This window comes from Orcinus orca, chromosome 2 (genome assembly GCF_937001465.1).
Source record: "Orcinus orca chromosome 2, mOrcOrc1.1, whole genome shotgun sequence".
Taxonomy (NCBI): Eukaryota; Metazoa; Chordata; class Mammalia; order Artiodactyla; family Delphinidae; genus Orcinus; species Orcinus orca.
This window is the reverse complement of record NC_064560.1, coordinates 18878607-18903411: the sequence shown is the minus strand read 5'-3', so window position 1 is coordinate 18903411 and position 24805 is coordinate 18878607. Positions and strand designations below refer to the sequence as shown.

The 24805-nt window shown below is 42.4% G+C and overlaps 1 protein-coding gene across 8 annotated transcripts in view; it reads right to left on the bottom strand.

The window, feature by feature from the left end:
- PDSS1 (decaprenyl diphosphate synthase subunit 1) overlaps positions 1 to 24805 on the bottom strand; it is a 47211-nt gene that overhangs the window by 8337 nt on the left and 14069 nt on the right. Inside the window, exons 5-10 of one of the 8 annotated variants that reach the window (XR_007475626.1) lie at positions 21355 to 21496; positions 17508 to 17619; positions 17300 to 17413; positions 4608 to 4725; positions 703 to 783; positions 584 to 602 (exon numbers count right to left, since the gene is read on the bottom strand). Coding sequence is in view for 4 of the 8 variants with exons in the window: in XM_004275885.3 (XP_004275933.1) it covers positions 489 to 602; positions 703 to 783; positions 17304 to 17413; positions 17508 to 17619; positions 21355 to 21496 (559 nt within the window). In the remaining 4 variants the exon portion in view is untranslated. Of the gene's footprint in view, positions 1 to 488; positions 603 to 702; positions 4726 to 17299; positions 17414 to 17507; positions 17620 to 21354; positions 21497 to 24805 lie in introns of those variants that run through there. The other 7 variants (XR_004486550.2, XM_004275885.3, XR_004486549.2 and 4 more) reach the window with 7 other exon arrangements.

Below are 24805 nucleotides of genomic sequence, written 5' to 3'. Positions count from 1 at the left end.
GAGTTTAGACGTGGAATGACTGGCCTGGACACCTCAGTCCTGGAACTAGGATCAAATCTGGAGCTGTAGTCTCTTAGAAATGCTTTCCATCTCCTCATCTAACCTTCCCATCAGCCATGCCTGGAAGGTCCTGGTCCTGCAGGGCTTCTCAGCAATGTGTCCAAGGGAGTTCACAAAACCTACCTGCTAGGACTTCCCTGGTGGCACAGTGGTTAGGAATCTGCCTGCCAATGTAGGGGACACAGGTTCGAGCCCTGGTCCAGGAAGATCTCACATGCCGTGGAGAACTAAGCCCGTGAGCCACAACTACTGAGCCCGTGTATCACAACTACTGAAGCCCACGCGCCTAGAGCCCATGCTCCGCAACGAGAGAAGTCACCACAATAAGAAGCCCCCGGACCATAATAAAGAGTAGCCCTCCCTCGCCGCAACTAGAGAAAGCCTGCGCACACAGCAACGAAAACCCAATGCAGCCCAAAAAAACCTACCTGCTGACAAGCAAATAAGACGGGACCGGTGGCTAACCCGAGCTTCAGGTCGGCTGAGGTCGGCTTGCCCATCCGGTCAGAACACGAGGTGAAGTCCAGGACGTCATCTATTAGCTGGAAAGGGAGAAAGGGCTGTCACAAGCACCACACCAGTGTCCCCGCCACCCTGCCAGCTGGACCAACAGGCCACACTCTTACAAAGCAGCGGACCAACCTGAAAAGCGAGTCCCACGTTTTTTCCGTATTGATAGGCAATTTCATGTACCACTGGGTCAGGGCATCCCAGGACAGAGACCTGAAACAGAGGATCCTGAGATAGGCCGCTGGCAGGGCAGCAGCCCCGGAGGGGGAGTCATGCCTCCTTCCTCTTAGAAAAGAGGCAGTGAGGCTGGATTATGTGCAGTCAGGAGAGACTGCTATCAGGAGACCAAACACGTACAAAGTACCTGTGTTTCAAACGTTTGTAATGAAAGGATTTCAGCCTCAGATTGTTTTCTTAAACTTTAAGAAAACTCTCCTTTTCCCCCTTCTTTCACAGGATAAGCCATCTTTCCCACCGCTCAGAAAAAACTGAGTTACAACTAGACCAGTTCTGCTGGTCAGCCTTTTTGACATGCAAATGAAAGAGACTCCAGTATTTGAAATGCTGGCTTCCAGCACTCAGCAAACCTCGCCCAACTGTTGGCATTATTTTTATTTTTCTACCGACTTACCCTTGTTTTAGGGATAGATATCTAACCTGATCTAATTGTACACAGGATGTTGCCATGTTTATTTCCCCATTTGTAGTCCTTTCTTATAATACTTTTTGGTGATTTCACTTAATTCTGAAATGCTATTATTTCTTGATGTGTCTGTAATAGCCTCAAGTCTCATGCCCCTGTTCCTATTGTTTCCATATTTCTCTCATTAGAAGTCATGTAACTGTATAAAAGCCTTTTTTCCCCCTTTCCAGTGGGGGAGAAATAGGACTTCTAAGTCTTCTGTAAAACTACAAAAAACCCAGCTGGCACTGGCCACTCAGTGCGTTTCCCGCTGCTCTGCTAAGCATGCAAAGCAGGCCCGGCCACATTTCAGAGAACAGATGTGGTAAAAACCAGAATGGGGGGTGGGGGAGGAGAGGGACACTCCCCTACTGGAGAGGGAAGGTCTGTACTGACCCCCGGAGAGCCAGACGGCCTCTTCTGGCCCACAGGCACCACGTGACCTCTGTGTGTCACTGAGTCTTTCTGCGCTTCAGTTTCCTCATCTGTAAAACGCAGGCTCTTAAGTGCCTACTGCAGAGGGCTGCCATGAGGAATACACGTGATGCTACCTGTAAACGCTCAGCACAGTGCCGGGCAGCTAGTTCTAACTCCGTATGCCTGCTGTGACTGTGAACAGTCCTCCTCCGCTCCACCGGACGCGCAAACAGGAGCCTGGAGAGTGTCCAGGCACCTCTGCTGCAGCCAGAGCACAGGACCTGCTCGGCCCTGAGAAGGTTTCTGATGACTGGATGAAGCCTGTGCCTGTATAATGTTTGGCCACACATCCTTGATAAAAAAGCGCACATCATAAAAGGCCAGGCGGCCCCTTACTTGAGTGAATAATAAACTCAACTGCTTTCACCAGCAAAGTCCTTACCACCGGCAGGCACTGACCCACAGGCTGTAGGGAGGGATCTATGAGACCACCCAGGAGACAGTGTAGAAATTTTGAAAGAAGAAATGCATCAAGTTGTCTGAGAGAATGAGTGCATGGCAAGGCTTGGGCAGCCTGGGATACGCTGAGCTCAGAACACAATGACACCCCCTTCCAGGCAGAAATAACTCATAAAGCAATTCTGTAGACAGGGTAACGCTGTTTCCTCAACACAAAGCAGCATAGAAATGCAAACTTCCTTCCTGAGAAGGCAAAGATTTTTAAAAACTCCATTCTATTTCTAAACTCAAAGAATTAAAATTTATGGAGTATATATGATGAGCACTTTACATTATCTTAGTTAAATTTCACAACATCCCATAAATATTTCTTCTGCGGTTGATGACAGTAAAAGCTAACAATCACTGCGCACGCTCTATGCGCTGGGCGCTATTCTGATTTCTCCCATTTTAACTCACTGAGGAGGCAGCTGCTGAGACACAGAGGGCACCAGACATTGCAGGACAAGGAGACGGTGGAGTCAGGACTGAGCCCAGGAGGTCTCCTCCAGAGACTCTTCTTCATCACTCGGCTACACTGAGCTTCCAATGGGCCTCAAAGTCAAGGCTCAGACAGGCCAAGTCACGTGGCCCAGGACGCATGAAGCCTTGAGGTCTGCCTGTGCTGCCCGCTGCGGCTCACAGGCGCAGACACAGAAGCCCGCTACTCCTCAGCGGGCAGCTTCTGGCCCCCAGGCTGGGAAGGGACATTTCTGCTCGATGTCCAGCAGTGCAGAGCAAAGAGCACCCCTCACCCCTGCAGAGGCCTACTCCCCCGACCCAGGTGCGGACTGTCTGGATCTGTCCTACCCAACCAGGAAAGGCAGAAGCGATGCAACCCCCAAAACAGAAAACAAGCGTGCTGCTGGAAATGAATGCTTCTTGTCCTTAGCATCACAGAGATGCCTCACATCTTTCTGGAGAAGGGTGGAGAACAAAGAGCGATTCGGTAAAAGAAAGCAGAGCTCAGCTAACTGTTCTGTCTGAAGCAGGCCCGCAGCCAGGCCACGTGGTGCACACGTGTGTCTTTGGGGGGAAGGTCCACACCTTTCAGGAGACTCTCCTACACCTTGCCTCAAAAAGGTCAGAAAGTCCTGTTTACACTGGCAGGGGCACAGCACTTGACATTTATCAAGCATCTCTATCTTTAAAGGGTGTGTTTACACCACCATAAGAGTTAATATACGTACTGTGGTATTATTTATTAAAAATAATGGAGGGACTTCCCTGGTGGCGCAGTAGTTAAGAATCTGCCACCAATGCAGGGGACGTGGGTTCGATCCCTGGTCCAGGAAGATCCCACATGCCACAGAGCAACTAAGCCCATGCACCACAACTACTGAGCCTGCGCTCTAGAGCCCACGAGCCACAGCTACTGAGCCCACGCGCCGCAACTACTGAAGCCCACGCACCTAGAGCCTGTGCTCCACAACAAGAGAAGCCACCGCAATGAGAAGCCTGCGCACCACAACGAAGAGTAGCCCCTGCTCGCTGCAACTAGAAAAAGCCCACACACAGCAACGAAGACCCAACGCAGCCAAAATAAATTATTTAAAAAATAACAATAATAAATAAAAATAATGGAGATTATTGGAGCTCCACCATTACATAAAAAATATCAAAACAGGTTGTTGTCAGAAACCAATGGAAAATATTGTGAGAAAACATTTTCAACATAGTTATCACAGATGATGGGCTAATATTCTTAATATATAAAGATCTCTTTAAAACTGAGAGGGAAAAAAGACCAATCACCCATTAGAAAAATGGGCAAAAGACATGAGTAGACAATTCACAAAAATTAAAGACATAAAAACGGCCCTTACGGATCTTAAAAGGAGTTCCACTTCACTCAGGAGAGATGTAAATTAAAACCCCACTGTAATACCATTTCTCATCTATCAGACGGTCAAATATTAAAGTCTGAGGCCACATTCAGTTAGTGTTGCTGTACGGAAACAGGCAAGACCCGCCCCTAAACTGCTGGTGGAAATGCATACGCACAGCCCTCATGGAGGGACGTTTGATAGATTCTAACAAAACCACATACACCGTTACTTTAAAACAGAGCCCAAAGGCACACCTCTAACAACACAAAAATACATCTGCACAAGCTTAGTCACTGCAGTGTTATTTGTAGTTACATCAGAAATCGGGATGTCCGTATATAGGAATGCTGAGTAAACCATGCCATATCCACACGGTGGGATACGATGCAGCTGTTTAAAAAGAGGAAGAGTCTACAAATCGGCATGGACTGACATCCACTGTATACTGTTAACTGCAGAAAGCAAATGCAAAAGCAACACAGAAAGCAGTAGAGTATAATACTGATTTTTGTTGTAAGAAAGAAGGGGAAATAACATGCATGTATGTGCTCATTTGTGTAAAAAGAAACACAGGAAGGAGGAAGCAGACACTAAGGAGACTGGTGACTTACAGGGTGGGTGGAAAGGATCGGGTACGGCCAGGGTGAAAGGGATGAGCGGGCAGTCACCTCTTGTACACTTGACTTCCGGAGCCACGTTAATGCTTCACACGCTAGAAACAACAATCACCTCGAAACCAAAGCACAAAATCAGTCAGAATGGAAGGGAATCCCTAAAATGGAATAAAAAGGAACCGAACCATATTTCAAATAATAAAACCACTGCAGCGAGACAGGGAGAAAGGTAAATTTTGAACACAGAACTGTGACAATGTTATCCTCAAGCTAAAGACAAAAGGAACTATAAATACTGAACTACTAGGTTTTTTCATAGAGATATGAGCCATCAACTTTTAACCCCGTATGGTATATTCTAGGATTGAGCAAATAAATATGTTGCAGAGAATGGGGTCCACGTTTCTTACTTTTGGGGAAGGAAGTTACAAGTATGGAAAGGCAGAATGTTGGTATAAATCATGAAACCTATAGTATGATAAAAATATGATACCTCAGGGGTTTGAATAAACACAGATGGATAGAGAAAGACATAGCTATACACATATCCACATACAGAGATTATACACACACAAATTCCCTAGCTCTGTCCACTGGGAGAGCCTAGGAGCAACGATACCCAGTGTCCAGGTCTTGATTTCTAAATACCATTCTCCACCAAAAGGAACCAGCACCCCTTGGAGAAATGATGGATCCCAGCGCTGGGGAGGACAAGACAAGCTTGGAACATCTCCTGCCAGAAATTAAGGAAGTACTGAAAGAATGACAGGGACAGATTAATAGGACACAGGAGTCAGGTTAAAGGGCCTTTCCCATTGGCCAAATACGGGACAACTGAGAATTAAAATAACAGTAATGGTTACAATCCATAGACTAAAATAGAACCCAAGAGTCCATACAGATGAGCTCTTCCTTAGAATAAAATACCAAGTCTACCGCAGAAGTGACGTGCAGGAGGAATGATGGAATGAGCTCTTCCTTAGAATAAAATACCAAGTCTACTGCAGAAGTGGTGTGCAGGAGAAATGATGGAATGAGCTCTTCCTTAGAATAAAATACCAAGTCTACTGCAGAAGTGGTGTGCAGGAGAAATGATGGAATGAGCTCTTCCTTAGAATAAAATACCAAGTCTACTGCAGAAGTGACGTGCAGGAGGAATGATGGAATGAAACCGTCATTTGGCAACTGTCTCAGGAAAGAATCACAAATAGACGTTAAAAGCAGAGTCAGAGTTTGATATGAAACAGAACCATTTACATAATCTCAAAATACTTCCCCCAAATAGGGAAAAACAGTCAACTTAAATGGAAAAACCTGGTAGACATGACGTTAATCAAGTGATCAAAATGAACGGACCGGTCACAGGACAAAGGGCCATGGTGCACCCGGCCTCCCCATGTGGTGGCCTGAAGGGGCAGCACTGCTTCTGTTGTACCTGCCCCAAATTCACAAGCTTGGGCCTCACCTTGAGAAACACCAGCCAAACCAACCTGAGGGGCTCAACAACATAACCGGCCTGGACTCTTCAAGATATCAAGGTTATACAAGGGCAAAGAAAGACTGAGGAACTGTTCCAGGTTAGAAGAGACTGAAGATTCAGGACAGAGAGGGGAGCAAGATGGCGGAGCAGGAAGACGTGGCGCTCACCTCCCCCCACAAACACATAAAAATACACTGACATGTGGAACAATTCTCACAGGAAACCAACTGCAAACTGGCAGAAGATTTCATATACAACTAAAGCTACAAAAACAGATCTCTATGTAACTGCATAGGCCGGAAAAAAAAAGGCATCAGGATGAAACTGGTGCCCCTGGGAGGGATGGTGAAGGAGGAGAGGTCCACAAAGGCAGGCCCTCACCCTGGGGAGCCCCCCGTCTGCTGGGAGGTCCACTGGGACAGACAGAGGGGCTGGAGGGGCTGGACTCTGCTCGTGAGGAGTGCATGAGTGCGGGCTTACCAGCAGTCACAGCCAAAACGGGCACTGACACCTGCCACCTCATCGCACTTCCCAGTCCAAAACGCACGCCAGACGGGGCTACTAGTATAAACAGCAGCTAGGCACTGAATCTCAGAAGGACAGAGTGGATGGGTCCTGGAGAGGACCTGGTCTAGTTGCATGGAGACAGCCGGGAGGGCCTGGTGCATGGTCCAGGCCGAACCTCAGAGCCCACTGTCTGCGTGCACATAGCGGGGCTGGGTCCGTCAGTGGTGGACTTGGTATGCAGACTTAGTGCACACACCGGGTGATGCCACAGAAATGCTCGTCTTGGGCGGACAGCCCCTGGGGAGGAGTATGCAGCAATTCATCCCCCAGCAGCTATGCTCTGGTTTGCCCGCCCCACACCGCAGCTTGGAGCTGGTTCTGGGGCCAACAGGTCCTGGGAGAGGCAGATCAAGTCCCAGGCAGCAGCACAGCCACCTGCAGCCACAATGCCCCAGCCCTTAGCACCAGCCCACTCCACACCACAGCCTAGCACTAGGTCTGGGAAAAACACAACAGAGAAAGGGACATGACCTTGAGCTGCTTCTGGGCAGAGGTGCAGATGCCTGCACTGGTGGCGCATAGTTTCATGGTGGCCACATGGGCCTCACCTGCTTCAGCACTCACCTCCTTTGGAACAGAGCACACTCTCAAGGGCAACAGAGCCTTACTGAACCCAACCCTTAGGGCACCTACTCCAACACCTGGGGAGCAGACCTTGCCCCTGACAGGGCTGTGACAGCCACAGAGCAAAGAGGAGGTCCTGCCCAACTTCCAGTGCAGGCTCTGGTCACCACAACACCAATCACACCCCTTATCAAGGGGATAATAGCCAGCACACTCTGAGGAAAGACACAGCTGGCATCCACACCAAACACTGGCCTCACACCAAAAATACTGGACTCACAGTCTACATAAAAGCACCCCTTGAAGACCACAGTAGACAACTGATTCTCCTAAATTCGTAGAAACAGAGAAAGTTAAGTGAAATTGAAAAAGCAGAGGAATTACTCCCAAAAGAACAAGAGAAATACCCTGAAAAAACAACCAATAAAACAGAGCTCACCAGTCTACTAGACCCTGAGTTCAAAAAGGAGGTAATAAGAATGCTAAAGGAGTTAAGAAAAACTATTGAAAGAAATGCAGATCACCGTAACAAGGAACTAGAAACTGTAAAGAGGGACCAATCAAAATTAGACACATCATTTATCAAGATAAAAAACAATCTAGAAGCAGACTAAATGACACAGAACAAATATGTGATCTGGAAGACAGAATAATGGATATCACCCAATCAGAACAGCACACAGAAAGACAAATGAAAAAAAATGAAAGCAACATACGATATCTATGGGATAATATAAAGTGTGCCAACCTATGCATAATAGGGGTTCCTGAAGGAGAAGAGAGAGAGAAGGGGACCAAAAATGCATTTCAAAAAATTATGGCTGAAAACTTCCCAAACCTAAAGAAGGAAATAGATAGCCATGTACAGGAAACACAAATAATCCCAAACAAGATGAACCCAAACAGACCTACAACAAAACATATCACAATTAAAATGGCAAAAGTTAAAGCTAAAGAGAGAATTCTGAAGGCAGCAAGAGAAAAACAGAGTCAGTTACAAGGGAACCCCCATATAAGGCTATCAGCTGATTTCTCTGCAGAATCTCTGCAGGCCAGAAGGGAGTGACATGATATATTCAAAGTCCTGAGAGGGAAAACCCACAATCTAGGGTACTTTAATCAGCAAGATTATCATTTAGAATAGAAGGAGAGAGAATGAATTTTTCAGACAAGCAAAAACTAAAAGAGCTCATCAATACTAAACCTACCCTAAAAGAAATATTGAAAGGCTTTCTCTAAATAGAAAAGAAGCAAGAATCTATAGGAAAGAGAAAAACACAATAGGAAAGGCAAATATATAAAAGGACTGAAGATCACTTAAATAAGACAGCACACAGATTAAAAAACAATCAAAAAATTCTGTAAAAGTGATTATAACTACAATTAACAGCAAAACGATGAACATGAAGATGTAAAATAGGACATCAAAATCACAAAATGTGGGAGACAGGAGCGAAAAAATATAGCTCTTTCAGAATGTATTTGAACCTATCAGTCTAAAGTAAGTAGATACTGTTATGAGTCTACATACTTGAACACCAGGGTAACCACAAATCAAAAACATACAACAGATTCACAAAAACCAAAAAAGAAAGGAACTCAAGCATAATACAAAAGAAAACCATGAAACCACAAAAGGAAAAACAAAAAGAAGAAATTATCAAACAAGAACTACAAAATCGGGCTTCCCTGGTGGCGCAGTGGTTGAGAGTCCGCCTGCCGATGCAGGGGACACAGGTTCGTGCCCCGGTCCGGGAAGATCCCACATGCCGCGGAGCGGCTGGGCCCGTGAGCCATGGCCGCTGAGCCTGCGCGTCCGGAGCCTGTGCTCCGCAATGGGAGAGGCCACAGCAGTGAGAGGCCTGCATACCGCAAAAAAAAAAAAAAAAAAAAAAAAGAACTACAAAATCAACTGGAAAACAAGGTTTAAAATGGTACTAAATACATACTTGTCAATAATTACTTTAAATGTCAAATGGACTAAATGCTCCAATCAAGACACAGAATGGCAGAACGGATAAAAAAAAAAAACCCAAAAACCTACAATATACTGCCTACAAGGGACCCACTTCAGAGCGAAAGACACACAGATTCAAAATGAGGGGATGAAAAAAGACATTTCATACAAATGGGAAGGACAAGAAAGAAGGCATAGCAATATTCAAATTAAAACAGGCTTTAAAACAAAGTGCATAAAGAAAGACAAAGAAGGACATTATACAACAAGAAAGGGATCAATACAAGAGGATATTACAGTTGCTAACATATATCCACCCTATATAAGAGCACCTAAATACATAAAACAAATACCAACAGACATAAAGGGAGAAACTGACAGGAATACAATAATAGTAGGAGACTTTAACACCCCAATGACATCAATGGACAGATCTTCCAGACAGAAAATCAATGAGGCAACAGAGGTCCTAAATCACACAACAGACCAGTTGAACTTAATTGATATCTACAGGACACTGCATCTAAAAAAACCCAGAATACACATTCTTCTCAAGCATGCATGGAACATTCTCTAGGAACAGACCACATACCAGGACACAAGATAAGCCTCAACAAACTTAAGAGGACAGAAATTATTTCAAGCATCTTTTCTGGCCACAACATTATGAAACTAGAAATCAACCACAGAAAGAAAAAGGGGGAATAAAATGAACACATGGAGACTAAACAACATGCTACTGAAAAACCAATGGGCCAATGATGAAGTCAAAGAGGAAATCGGAAAATACCTCAAGACAAACAAAAATGAAAAGACAACCTTACAAAAATCTACAGGATGCAACAAAAGCAGTTCTTAGAGGGAAGTTCATAGTGATACAGGCCTTCCTCAAGAAATAAGAAAAATCTCAAACTAAACTACCACCTAAAATAATTAGAAAAAGAACAAACAAAACCCAAAGTCAGCAGAAGAAAAGAAATATAAAGATCAGAGAAGAAAAAAATAAAATAGAGATTAAAATATCAATAGGAACTTCCCTGGTGGCACAGTGGTTAAGAATCCACCTACTGGGCTTCCCTGGTGGCGCAGTGGTTGAGAGCCCGCCTGCCGATGCAGGGGACACGGGTTCGTGCCCTGATCTGGGAAGATCCCACATGCTGCGGAGCGGCTAGGCCCATGAGCCATGGCCGCTGAGCCTGCGCATCCGGGGCCTGTGCTCCACAACTGGAGAGGCCACAACAGTGAGAGGCCCGCGTACCGCAAAAAAAAAAAAGAAAAAAGAAAAAAAAGAATCCACCTACCAATGCAGGGGACATGGGTTCGAGCCCCGGTCTGGGAAGATCCCACATGCTATGAAGCAACTAAGCCTGTGCTCCAGAACTACTGAGCCTGTGCTCTAGAGCCCGCAAGCCACAACTCCTGAGCCTGCGTGCCACAACTATTGAAGCCCGCGAGCCTGGAGTCCATGCTCCGCAACAAGTGAAGCCACCATAATGAAAAGTCCATGCACTGCAACGAAGAGTGGCTCCTGCTCACCACAACTAGAGAAAGCCCACAGAGCAACGAAGACCCAATGCAGCCAAAAATAAATAAATAAAAAATTTTATTTTTTTAAAAAATCAATAAAACCATGAGCTGGTTTTTTGAAAAGATAAACAATATCAACAAGCCTCTAGCCAGGAATCACCAAGAAGAAAAGAGAGGACCCAAATAAACAAAATAAGAAATGAAAGAAGAGAAGTTATAACCGATATCACAAAAATACTAAAAATCATAAGAAAATACTATGAACAGTTATGCCAACAAATTGGACAACCCAGAAGAAATGGACAAGTTTCTAGAAGCATACAGCCTGCCAAAACTAAGTTAAGACGAAACAGATAATTTGAACAGTCCAATCACTAGAAGTGAAATAGAATCTGTAGTAAAAAAAAAAAAAAAAAAAACTCCCTGCAAACAAAAGTCAAGGACTGGATTGCTTCATTGAGGAATTCAACCAAACATACAAAGAAGAACTTAACACCTATCCTTCTCAAACTATTCCAAAAGACTAAAGAGAAGGGAACACTCCCAAAGTCATTCTATGAAACCACCATCACCCTTACACCAAAACCAGACAAAGACATAATAAAAAAAGAAAATTACAGACCAATATCTTTTTTTTTTTTGGGGGGGGGGGTACGTGGGCCTCTCACTGTTGTGGCCTCTCCCATTGCTGAGCACAGGCTCCAGACGCGCAGGCTCAGCAGCCATGGCTCACGGGCCTAGCCGCTCTGCAGCATGTGGGATCTTCCCAGACTGGGGCACAAACCTGTGTCCCCTGCATCGGCAGGCGGACTCTCAACCACTGCGCCACCAGGGAAGCCCCAGACCAATATCTTTGATGAATATAGATGCAAAAATCCTCAACAAATATTACAAACCAAATCCAATAATACATAAAAAAGATTATATACCACAATCAAGTTGGATTCATTCCAGGGTTGCAAAGATGGTTCAACATATGCAAATTAATCGATATGATACATCACATTAACAAAAGAAAAGACAAAAACCACATGATCACCTCAATAAATGCAGAAAAAGCATTTGATAAAATTCAACATCCATTCATGATAAAAACTCTCACCAACTGGATACAGAGGGAACATATCTAAACATAATGAAAGCCATTTACATCAAACCCACAGCCAACATAACGCTCAATGGTGAAAAGCTGCAAGCCTTCCCACTAAATTCAGGAACTTGACAGGGATGCCCACTCTCACCACTTCTTTTCAACATAGTATTGGAAGTCCTAGCCACAGCAATCAGGCAAGAAAAAATACAATAAAAGGTATCCAATTTGGAAGAGAAGAGGTAAAACTGTCTCTATTTGCAGATGACATGATACTCTATATAGAGAATGCTAAAGACTCTACATAAAAACTATTAGAACTAATAAATGAATTCAGCATAGTAGCAGGATACAAGATTAATAAAAAGACATCTGTTGCATTTCTTTACACTAACAATGAAATATCAGAAAAAGTAAAAACAAAACAGAACAAAACAAAACAAAAACTCATTTAAAATCACATCAAAAAGAAAAAAAACACCCAAACCAACTTAGGAATAAACTTAACCAAGGAGGTGAAAAATCAATACATTGAAAACTATATAACATTGATAAAGGAAACAGAAGATGATTCAAAGAAATGGAAACATATCCCAGTCTCGAATTGAAAGAATTAATTTTGTTAAAATGGCCACGCTATCCAAAGCAATCTACAAATGTAATACAATCCCTATCAAAATACCCATGACATTTTTCACAGAACTGGAACAACTAATCCTAAGATTTACATGGAACCACAAAAGACCCAGAACTGCCAAAGCAATCCTGAGGAAAAAGAACAAAGCTGGAGGCATAACCCTTCCAGACTTCAGACAATACTACTACAAAGCTACAGTAGCAAAACAACATGGTATTGGCACAAAAACAGATAGATCAACGGAACAGGATAGAGAAGCCAGAAGTAAACGCACACACCTATGGTCAGTTGATCTACAACAAAGGAAGCAAGAATATACAATGGAGAAAAGGTAGTCTCTTCAACAAATGGTGATGAGAAAGCTGGACAGCTACATGTATATCAAGGAAATTAGAACACTCCCTCACACCATATACAAACATAAACTCAAAATAGTTTAAAGACCTAAATATAAGACATGACACCATAAAACTCCTAGAACATAGGCAAAAAATTCTTAGACATAAATCACAGCAATATTTTCTTAGATGAGTCTCCCAAAGCAAAAGAAATAAAAGCAAAAGTAAACAAATGAGACTTAATCAAACTTAAAAGTTTTTGCACAGTACTGTAAGGGAAATCATCAACAAAAAGAAAAGACAACTATGGACTGGAAGAAAATATTTGCAAATGATGTGACCATTAAGGGGTCAATATCCAAAATATACAAAGAGCTCATACAACTCAGTATCAAAAAAGCAAACAACCCAATCAAAAAATGAGCAGAAGACCTAAATAGACATTTCTCCAAAGAAGACACAGAGATCACCAACAGGCACATGAAAAGATGCTCAACATCACTAATTAGAGAAATGCAAATCAAAACCACAATGAGGTATCACCTCACACCAGTTAGAATGGGCATCATCAGAAAATCTACAAATAAATGCTGGAGAGGGCGTGGAGAAAAGGGAACTGTTGGTGGGAATGTTAACTGGTGAGGCCACTATGGAAACAGTACGGAGGTTCCTTAAAAAACTAAAATAGAGCTACCATATGATCCAGCAATCCCACTCTGGGCGTATATCCAGAAAAGATGAAAACTCTATTTCAAAAAGATACATGTACGCCAATGTTCATAGCAGCACTATTACAATAGCCAAGGCATGGAAGCAACCCAAGTGCCCATCAAGAGACGATCAGTATAAGAAAATGTGGTGTATATATATACAGTGGAATATTACTCAGCCACAAAAAAGAATGAAATATTGCCATTTGCATGGACCTAGAGAATATTATACTAAGTGAAGTAAGTCAGAGAAAGACAAATATATGATATCGCTTATATGTGAAACCTAAAAATCAATACAAATCAATCTATATACAAAACAGAAACAGACTCACAGATATAGAAAACAAACTTATGTTTACCACAGGGTGCAGGGATAAATTAGGAGTATGGGATTAACAAATACAAACTACTATAAGTAAAACAGATGAGCAACAGGATTTACTGTACAGCACAGGGAATTATATGCAATATCTTATAATAACCTATGGTGGAAATAATCTGATACAGATATTACTGAATCACTTTGCTGTACACCTGAAACTAACACAACTATACTACAAATGAACTATAATTCAATTAAAAAAAAAAAAGAAGGGCTTCCCTGGTGGCGCAGTGGCTGAGAGTCTGCCTGCCGATGCAGAGGACACAGGTTCGTGCCCCGGTCTGGGAGGATCCCACGTGCCGCGGAGCGGCTGGGCCCGTGGGCCATGGCCGCTGGGCCTGCGTGTCCGGAGCCTGTGCTCCACGGCAGGAAAGGCCACAGCAGTGAGAGGCCCACATACCGCAAAAAACAAAAACAAAAAAAAAAAAAAAAGGAAAAAAGAAAAAAAAAGATTCTTGACAACTAAATGCCACATGAGATCCTGGGCCAGAAAAAAATTCTTCCCATTTGTTACTGATACAACAATATTACAACAACTGTTAAAATTTGAATAAGGTCTATTTGTAGATTAGATAAGAATATCATAACCAAAAATAGGTGTTCAGCAGATATGACCCACAAACCGAAATTCTGTGGTGGCCCTCTGTAGCTTTGAAAATGAGGTAACAGGAAGACAGTCAACTGATTCCAGGCCACATGCAGCACTCGAGAGAAAAGAAATTCAGAAAGAAATGAGAAAAATACATGAATCTGCAGGATTATCATACCCAGTTCTGGGTTCAAATCCCAGCTCAGCTGCTGTCTGACTGAGTAACACCGGATGGGCCACCCCTCTGGTCTCATTCCCATCAGATTTTCTGGGGAACGAGGCATAGTGTTCATTGGTAAGCTACACAACGTATTTTGCATGACTATGTGTAGAAACAAGGAGCCAATCATCTTTCAAGATTACTTCTATTTTTAACATCAATCAGTGTCCCAAAGCAATCCTAAACAGCCCTCTCTTAATCTTAATACTATTTTCCATTAAATAGCTCTTAGGACAATGAATTATAAGCTATTAAGTTTCCTTCAAATTCCCCTAACATCTTGGAATTCCATTAGTTCTGCTATAATGATTCTGATGTTTAAATTCTCCTTACTCCTTCCTTTTGGCATCTCTAATTTGCTTTGCATGCGTTCTTTCAGAGCTCACGTCTTTGCGTTTTAAGTAGCAAGATTGCACAAACATAGCAATTCTGAATATATAACACCTCTGGAACATCTCTACCCATAGGCACTTAAATATAGAAACTTTTATTCAGAGAGCTCACACTGAGATTCTGCTTTATTATTGCAACAGCTCTGGAGCTTAGGAATAAATCGCATGAAAAGTGGGTAGTTCTGGGGTGATGCCAGCATGCCTCCTAGTGGACAGTATGAAACATTTCATTTTTAACGAGGTTCGGGCCATATTAATATGCAAGTCCACTTTTAACTTGCTGATCTGTGAAGGATGAGGTCCTCTTTATAAGCGAATACACGTGCTATCCTGTCTTGGCTTCCTAAGCAGAGGAGAGTGAATTAACTCTTTCCTTGATGACGTGGCTCCACTTCTGCGGGCCCTTGTAGGACTCGATCACCGAGTGCACTAGTTCATATTCTGGCTCCCATGTCACGCTGCTGCCCTGGGCCTGTGTGGACAATGACCCTCAGGTTTTCCAGTTCCAACAGCCCCACTACCTGCTAGTGCTTCTAACTGCAGTCTCAGGCCTGTGAAGTTGTTACTGAGCTTCCCCTAACACAGGAATGTGCCTTATGAGGATGGGTCTCCATCTTCATGGAGATTTTGGCATCAAAATCCAATGAAGGATTAAGGTCACAGCTTTATGGCCCCCATTTTAAATCAGTTATTCTTTTATTTAGCTTTCTAGTGTCTATCATATTGTTGTCTGTCTCTCTTTTTTTAGAAAGCTACACTCGCAATTTCTTGGAAATAATAATAATAAAAAAAGGAAATGCTCTTTCAATAAAAAGACAAAAATGGCTGAGATTGTGGCCAGCATGTTCTACATAATTCACATTCCTTAGGGTTTCACTTAGGTCTTTTTAGGAAGAAATGTTGCTCTCATTCTTTTCTGGCTTACAATTACACATTTCTTGACACTTTTCCAAATAGAGGCACTATTGGCAAAGGACTTTTTCACCTGAGAGGCCTGAGAAAAAGCTCTCTTTAACTGTAATTATGGTATAATTATTACATAACATAATTATGTAATTATGTATCATGACAGCAACTGACATTTGGCCCTTAGAAGTCTTCCTTTCTTGTTGCTTTAATTACAAGGGACTCTTACTTGCCCAGTTTTCATCTCATTTATATCTGCTAGGCTGAGAGACAGTCAGATGAACAATTCTATGGAGAGAATTGTCTCTCATTCATGGGCTAGCAGTGAATACCACAGTTTAGTCTACAGATTAAGGATAATACTAACTGATTTTTAAAAAGAAAAACTATGCGAAGAGTAGAGGGAAGGCCAAAGAGAAAGCAAGGGGTAGAAAAAGTTATGGTTCACACTCAATTTATACTCGGAAGGAAAATGGCTTGTCTATATTTCATATAACTGGGAGGATCTACTACTCATAAAAAAAGTATATAGAACACTAATACAATCTGATAGTTATATATTTTCTCCCAGGTCAATATTATACTTAAGAACACAGTACTTCATTACTTTTTATATGTAAAACGTAAGAAACAGTGTGTGTGATAATCACAAGAGAAACTAGTTACGATAAGTTGTTCAAAACGTTATACCATTTAGGGACTTCTCTGGTGGCACAGTGGTTAAGAATCTGCCTGCCAACACAGGGGACACGGGTTTGATCCCTGGTCTCGGAAGATCCCACATGCCGCAGGGCAGCTAAGCCCATGCGCCACAACTACTGAGCCTGCACTCTAGAGCCTACGAGCCACAACTACTGAGCCCACGTGCCACAACTACTGAAGCCGGCATGCCTAGAGCCCTTGCTCCGCAACAAGAGAAGCCGCCACAATGAGAAGCCCGTACACCACCCCTGCTCACCGCAACTAGAGAAAGCCCACATGCAGCAACAAAGACCCAACACAGCCAAAAATAATAAATTAATTTTAAAAAATGTTATACCATTTGGAAATTAGATTGGGGACTATATTATAAAGCTTATTTTGATTCAATTCTTGGGAGGAAAGATGAAAAGTTGATGTCTGCATAGCAAAAGAAGACAGCAAAAATGGAATCCTCAGCAGAAGTTCTCCACTGTCTGGGGATGCAATTCTTTTCTCAATGACCTCTTGGGATTTCGGTTACTATTTTAAGGTTCTCCAGTGAAATTTTTTCTAGGAGAATTAACTCCCAAGAAAGAACTAGGAGGTTTGTTTGTTTGTTTTTAACTTGAAAAGAAACAGAACGTACATACTGCTTTACAACTGTTGGCTATCAGACTTGCAGTCTTCTTGAACGTCTTTTCAAGGTAGTGTGCAAATCTTTCATTTTCATTTTCTTTTGACCCGAGCTGAAGAAATTCACCTATAAAAAAGGAAAGTGGTCATGTGAGGGGTTTTTTTTGCTTGGCAAAAAAATAAGATTGAATAAAAAAGAAGAAAAGTCAGAATTAACCTACCACGCACCAAATCTTCAATCACTTGGGTTAAAATAGATACAACAGTTGTATTTCCAATTCGTGCCAGAGCTATCGATGCTGCAGAAAGAATTAAATCGCCAGCAAGGACAGCCTAGAAGAGAAGAAAACTTTCAGAGAAAAATATCTGAGCATCGGAGCCAACAATGAAGTTAACTTCTCAGAAGAGAAACAGGATGGGAGGTAGGGATGGGGTCATCCTGGATATATTTTTCCCCTTCCTCTTCCTCAGCAGGATTACGTTATAATCAGCTACAGATTTGGGATGCTGTTTGAACTGGATGGGCTCTCAGAGATGACCCAGTCTGCCTCTCCAGTTCAGAGCTGAAGAAATGAATGCCTAGAGACGGAAGTACCTGACCCTCTGGCTTCATCCCTAGCCCCAGCAAAATGTCACTGCCTTCATTTAGTTATGCTGGACCATTCGCTCTCCCATCAAACTATGTGGCTGTGCCTTTGCACTTACTGTTTCTTCTGCTCAAAAGAGTCCTTCCCCTTCATCACCTGGCAGACTCATGTGCAGAATTAGCTCAGGCGGCACCTGCAGGAAGTTCACTCAGATCCCTCACTCTGATCTTCTGTGAGCACAGCACCCCTTGGATATTGCTGTCTTCCCACATTTTTCCTATTTACCCAACTCCTAAGAGCATGTAGCGGGAATTATCCAGCTAGTACTTAGTACACACCAGTGCACGGCCCAACCCATGCTTTTCTCAATGAAAACTAAACCAAGGAATCTTGGCTCCAAGTTCAATGCTCTTAGAACGCTATTACACTGCCCCTCATTCCAGGACAAAATATTTTTTTCACTGAACACCAATCAATATTTTCCCAATCTTCTTTAGATTGTGAACAAACGTCTGCATTGTATTTGCAACTAATTATAAGTTATTCATGACCGAATTACATGCTGTACTCAAATACACTAATTTGCATACTTAAAGATATGGATAGGTGTTATAGAGTAGTTATAAATGATAGAGTTTGTGGAATTTGAATCCACAGAATTTGCAACATAACCACATTTTAAGTTTTTTTATTTGTTGTTGTTTTTGTTTTTGGCTGCACCGTGTGGCATGTGGGATCTTAGTTCCCCAACTAGGGACTGAACCCGTGCCCCCTGCAGTGGAAGCGTGGAGTCTTAACTGCTGGACCGCCGGGGGAGTCCCAAGTTTTTATTGTCTGTTAGTTCTCTAGTATCTAAAATTAGTGATGTTCAGTATGTTTACCAACTAGTCATTTTATATAACATATACTGTATAAGATATCTTGATGTAAATGTAAATATACATTTATAATGTCATTGTAGGACTTTCCTGGTGGCACAGTGGTTGAGAATCTGCCTGTCAATGCAGGGGACACGGGTTCATACCCTGTTCCGGGAAGATCCCACGTGCCACGGAGCAACTAAGCCTGTGCGTCACAACTACTGAGCCTGTGCGCCACAACTACTGAGCCTGTGCTCTAGAGCCCACGAGCCACAACTACTGAGCCCATGTGCCCCAACTACTGAAGCCCGCACATCTAGAGCCCATGCTCTGTGACAAGAGAAGCCACTGCAATGAGAAGCCTGCCCACCGCAACGAAGAGTAGCCCCCACTCGCCGCAACTAGAGAAAGCCCACACGCAGCAACGAAGACCCAATGCAGCCAAAAATAAATAAAATAAAAAATATAAAGTTATTGTACACATTATGATTTATAGGTACACACACATCCATCATCCATCCTACATCATTAGCAGCTGAGGGCTCAGGATCCCTAGGCTTTTGCCTCTTTCCTCTCCTGGCCCTGGGGATCCCAGAGGCCAAAAGCTTCCAGCATTTGGAACTAAAGCTGCCACATTGGGGATGGCTGGGGTGAGGGGTTAAGGGAAAGAAGGGATAGGGACCCAGACAGGGGAATGAGGGTTCATGGAGGAGGTGCTGTACGAATGGATTTTTATTGGTAACACAGCAGTTTTGTTTGACGGGCAAAAAAGGGGAGACTAGCAGGTGGCCCCATGCAGGGCAGACCAGCCTTGCAGCTGAAAGAGGCAGGTGACAGTGTAAACACAGTCTTCCAAAGGAGGCCCCCGGGACTTTTCTGGTGGCGCAGTGGTTAAGAATCTGCCTGCCAATTCAGGGGACACGGGTTCGAGCCCTGGTCCAGGAAGATCCCACATGCCGTGGAGCAACTAAGCCCATGTGCCACAACTACTGAGCCTGTGCTCTAGAGCCCGCAAGCCACAACTACTGAAGCCTGCGCGCCTAGAGCCCGTGCTCCACAACAAGCCACCGCAATGAGAAGCCCAAGCACCGCGTTGAAGAGTAGCCCCCGCTCACCGCAACTAGAGAAAGCCCGCGCGCAGCAACAAAGACCCAACGCAGCCATAAATAAATAAACAAATTAATGAATTAATTAATAATAATAAAAAAAGGATGGGGGACCCCAACAGCAGAGGCAGTCACAAGAGGGGACCAGTCAGGAGAAAAATCTTAACTTGTTCACTTAATCCTCCCCCTTTGCCCAAGGGCTCAAGTATAAAGCTTTAAGGACAGGCTCTGAAAACAGACACAGCAGACTGCAGGACATGTCATAGAGTTACCCAGGGCCTCTCCAAAATGAAACTCCACCCTTTTTTACCAACATTCTGATGTATAGAATTCTGTCAATAGGACACAAAACCTTTTCATCTAAAATCGGAAATAAAAAGATTTAACAAAATCATGTGCGCTAAAGAAAAACCAGCATGTAAAGATAATAATGAAGGTATATTTTTTCTTTGAATACGATTAGAAAACAGGTGGGAACCAGGTATTACAGACATGTGAGGGCGGGGAAGGTATGGAGAAGGAAAACTCATTCACATTAATGTTTTGTTTGTGCTTCAAATGGGCAGGATGGCCAAGGGAAGGGCATGTGTGGCGGGAGATGCCTGCTCCCAGAAGGCCCGTGGGTCTTCCCTTTTATTTGCTGAATTTTATCCCCTTCCTCAACCCATGATTTAAACATCCTTAAACAAGATGCCACATTCTACACACCCCCTTCAAGAAATGCTAATAAAATAACGTGGAAATATGCTTTAAAATATACATGAACTATTCAATTATAAAGCTTCTATTTAAAAAGGTAAAAATTTCATGGGAGAACAGTATCCCTCTGAGATTGATACAGATGTGTATGAATATGTGTGTGTATATATGTGTGTATATTTATACATATATATATATATATATATATATTAGTTTTGTTTATTTACTTGCCTTGAAACTCTTGCATGTGGCAGTTAGTAAATGGTTAAACAATTAAAGTGAATCTGAGTAATGTAAGCCCCAAAGTAAAAGGTGTGATTCCTCATGAAATATGCTTTTTGGATAACTACAAAAATCTCCTTCCTTAACCAAATTCTTATATAAAACTGTGAAGAAGTAGAAACACTAAGTTTATTTTTCTGTGCTGTTATCCATGATCAAACACCTGTATATAGACCAGACATGAAAACTATTTTGAAAGCTGGAAGACCACATTTGATGAAGCTTTTTTTTTTTTTTTTTTTTTTTGCGGTACGCAGGCCTGTCACTGTCGTGGCCTCTCCCGTTGCGGAGCACAGGCTCTGGACGCGCAGGCTCAGCGGCCATGGCTCACGGGCCCAGCCGCTCCACGGCATGTGGGATCTTCCCAGACCGGGGCACCAACCCGTGTCCCCTGCATCGACAGGCGGACTCTCAACCACTGCGCCACCAGGGAAGCCCATATTTTACTTTTTAATGAGACAAATCTGGAAAATAAATGCAATCCAAAGAGTATGGGATTTAACAAGAAAGATTTAAAAAACCAAAAAGCCATACCTTCTTTTCACCCCAGATCTTATTAACTGTGTGTTTTCCTCTTCGGGAACTTGCATCATCAATGACATCATCATGGACCAGGCTGGCAGTGTGGATCATTTCTGCAATTAAGGCTATGGCACGCTGGCTTGCTTGCACATTTCTAGTTAACAGAAAGCAATGCTTTTTAACAGAGACACCGCCTATAACCTTCTCAGCAATCATCTTGTGAAAATTGGACATCGGATCTAGGATAAAGAATTTTATTTCTCTAAGAGAAACTATATAAAAACTTTGGCTTCCCTACACAGCCAATTCTATCATTTGGAGAACATTTTAAAAATGCACAAGATACCCTGTACCAAGATTATGTTTTTGGGACACCACACTAAGAAGTAGAATTTGTATAATTAACAACAAAAAAAGGATAAACACCTGAGATGTCTGGGTATCTGGCTGAAGAATCATCGTTATGTCCTATAACAGTGGTCTTGGTCAGTTGGTCAAGTTTACAGTTAGGTTACAATTAAATTTCAGGGGTGGATGGGGAAGATGGGTGAAGAGCATTCTAAAGAAGTGTATGAAAGAACCAACGGTCACTGTGTTCAAAGCTTTTAATAATGTCTTAAATATTTAGTAAGAAGACCTTGATAACCAAGAGAGCTGGAATTCATAATTCCAATTGGCTATTGATATTGGTTACCAATATGAATTGATAATTCATATTGGAATATGAATTCCAATCCAAATTTAACCTGTGCATTAGAAATTTAAACTTTCATTTTCCAGATTTAACACAAAATACAGGAGAAACATTCCCAAGAAGATACTTGGATGTGACTTTTACAGTTAAAAGGGAACCCCAATTTCTTTTTAATCATCATTATTCTCACCATCATCATCTATGGGAATTTAAAAAAACTGAATTTTAAGAAAATCAAACTGGAGAAATAACCAACTGAATTTTCTGAATCTAACACAGAAGCCTGGCTCAAACACACGCTAACTAAATGTTTTATTTATTCCTATAGCTTACTTTTCAAATATCACCACGTTCTCTCTTAGAAGGAAGAAAAGAGAGGGATACTGAAATGTGGCTTTTTTTCTTTAAGAACCTAATCTGAACATCTGCAAAAGCCAGTGCTCATTCTAATTCCTCAGATCCAGCAGAAAGCCATGAAAAATGAAGTATAACTAACATTAAAGATGCTGGAATTTCACTACAAACACTAAATCAGCCTGAAGACTATCTTCCCGTCTTGCTTGAAATGTAATTTTAAAATATGGTGCTTTACCAGCAACTCTTACTTAAGATTTTTAGAACTAAACCTCAGAATCTTCCAACTGCTTTTAGCCCAGAAATCAACTGTAAAGTGTTGCTCGTTATTTATTAATGTCACAATTATAACAGTTCTAAACACTTCTGGATCACAACACATTCTTCTGAGGAGGGAGAAGTAAAGAAACAGAGGGGAGGGACAAATCATCCTGTAAAACTACTTTAGTTTATGAGAAAATGGAGCTCTGGATGGCTTCCAAGAGCTTGTTCTGAATCCTTCTGTGAGAAACTCACAGACCCTCTAGAAGGAAGCTTGGACCTTAAGTATTTTTCAGGTAAATTTACTGGATCCTGTCTTAATGCACAAGAAAAGATGTAGACTTTTACCGTTGTTTTTTACATAAATAGAAAGACTATTTCTTTAGAACATTTTCTCAATGAATTTCAGTCTGATGAAATATACACTTGCTACTCATTAATAGTAGATCTTACCTTAAACAACTGGTAAGACCTCTAAGCCTTTCTCATGTATTTAGAGGTCGGGCACCACTTCCGTTATCACAAACTACGTCAGCAGGCAGGGGTCCTGCTGGGAAGCTGCAGTAAAATGGCAGTACTCACTGAGACACTGGAGTTTTTTGTAATTTGAAGATATTAAAACAAAGATTTCTTAAAATATCTTGAAATTTCATAGACTACATATATGTAAAAATGCCTTTTCTACGGCTAAATTGATGAAATCAGGATTCTTGCTTAGAAAGTTATTTGGCATCGTGACACAGCTCCTACATAGGATAAACATCACATTTTAGACGCTTTATCATTTTATCTGATGTACTTTTTCCTGCACAATTAGCCTTTAACATGTGCCAGCTTCTATCTGGAAAATACTGTCACTACGTACCCACAGTACTGCATAATGGTCTGCAACCCAAATTTACAGATCACAGAAACAACTCACACTGTTTTGAAGATGAAATCTTCGAAGTACCGAACTGAGTCATGCCTTCAAAAAACTGGGCATCATGTCTACTTCCTGCTGTGAAAGAGCTGCCACACTTTCCCAACTTCTGGGAGAGGTGCTAAGAAAAACCAGTCAGGCGAGACAGCAGGAGAAAATGAGGCCCCGAGTCTGAGTCTCGAAAGGTGGCTCTGTCCTCCATCCTTCACACCTGCAAGAGCGTGCGATGACTCAGCCAGCCCCTCACAACAGTCAGGTTCTTCCCTCTTCATTAGATTTCAAACAACATTTTTATAATGAATAATTTCAAGCACAGACGGAAACAGATGGAATAATATAATGACCCCCCACATACCCTTCACCAAGCTCACATGTGATTTAAATAAAATGCTTTTTCCTCCTATTCATACTGATATATAATGCCAAGTCTTAAAGAAATGACAAGTAAACCCCCAGTGTGGGAAAACTGTCTCCAAAAAGAAAGTCAAATCTTATCAATGGGTTACCTTGATTTGCAACAACTGAGGGAAGCAGAAGAATTTAAATAGTAACTGTGGTTTCACTCTAACCGAGACAGAGAAGCTTCTATTCCCAAAGCTACAGAGGTTGTATAAAGACCAGAGTTCTCAGCTGGGTTACAGAAGGCTGTTTCTATTTCCCAATGTTCTTCTGTTTATTTTCTTCTGCCAATTCTAAACAGAAGCGTTTCACTTTGTTTGTGAGAACTCTGACAAGATTAGTGTTTCTTAAATATCATCTCTTGCCCACCGTGTCAAAATCAATACTCTTGAAAATACAGACTGAAAATTCCTTAGACTTAGGAACTGGGATCCCTCATGATGGGGCTCAGGAACTGGCATTCTGAAGCAGCAGTCCTGGTGATTCTGACACACAAAGTTGGGGACATGCTGCTCTGTAAGTGGGGTATTCGCCTGACTGACTGCAAGCCCCAAACGGAAGCTTCTCCTGAGAAGGGATTTGACACAAGCTCAGCCTCTGCTGCCCCCCTGCAGCCCCGCCTCTAAACCGCAGGCATGACCTGAAACTTGGGGGCCCAGTTTAAAGGTCTTATGCCAACGACTCCCCAAGTCTCTTCGGAGCTGGAGGGCAGGAGGTCTCCCCTGTTCTGAAAGGCACAGTCATGGGAGGGTGACCTCCTCTTCTCTGACACTTCGCATCATCTCGAGTTTTAAAGGCACGAATGAACACTTTATCAGTTTGGTACTGAAGAA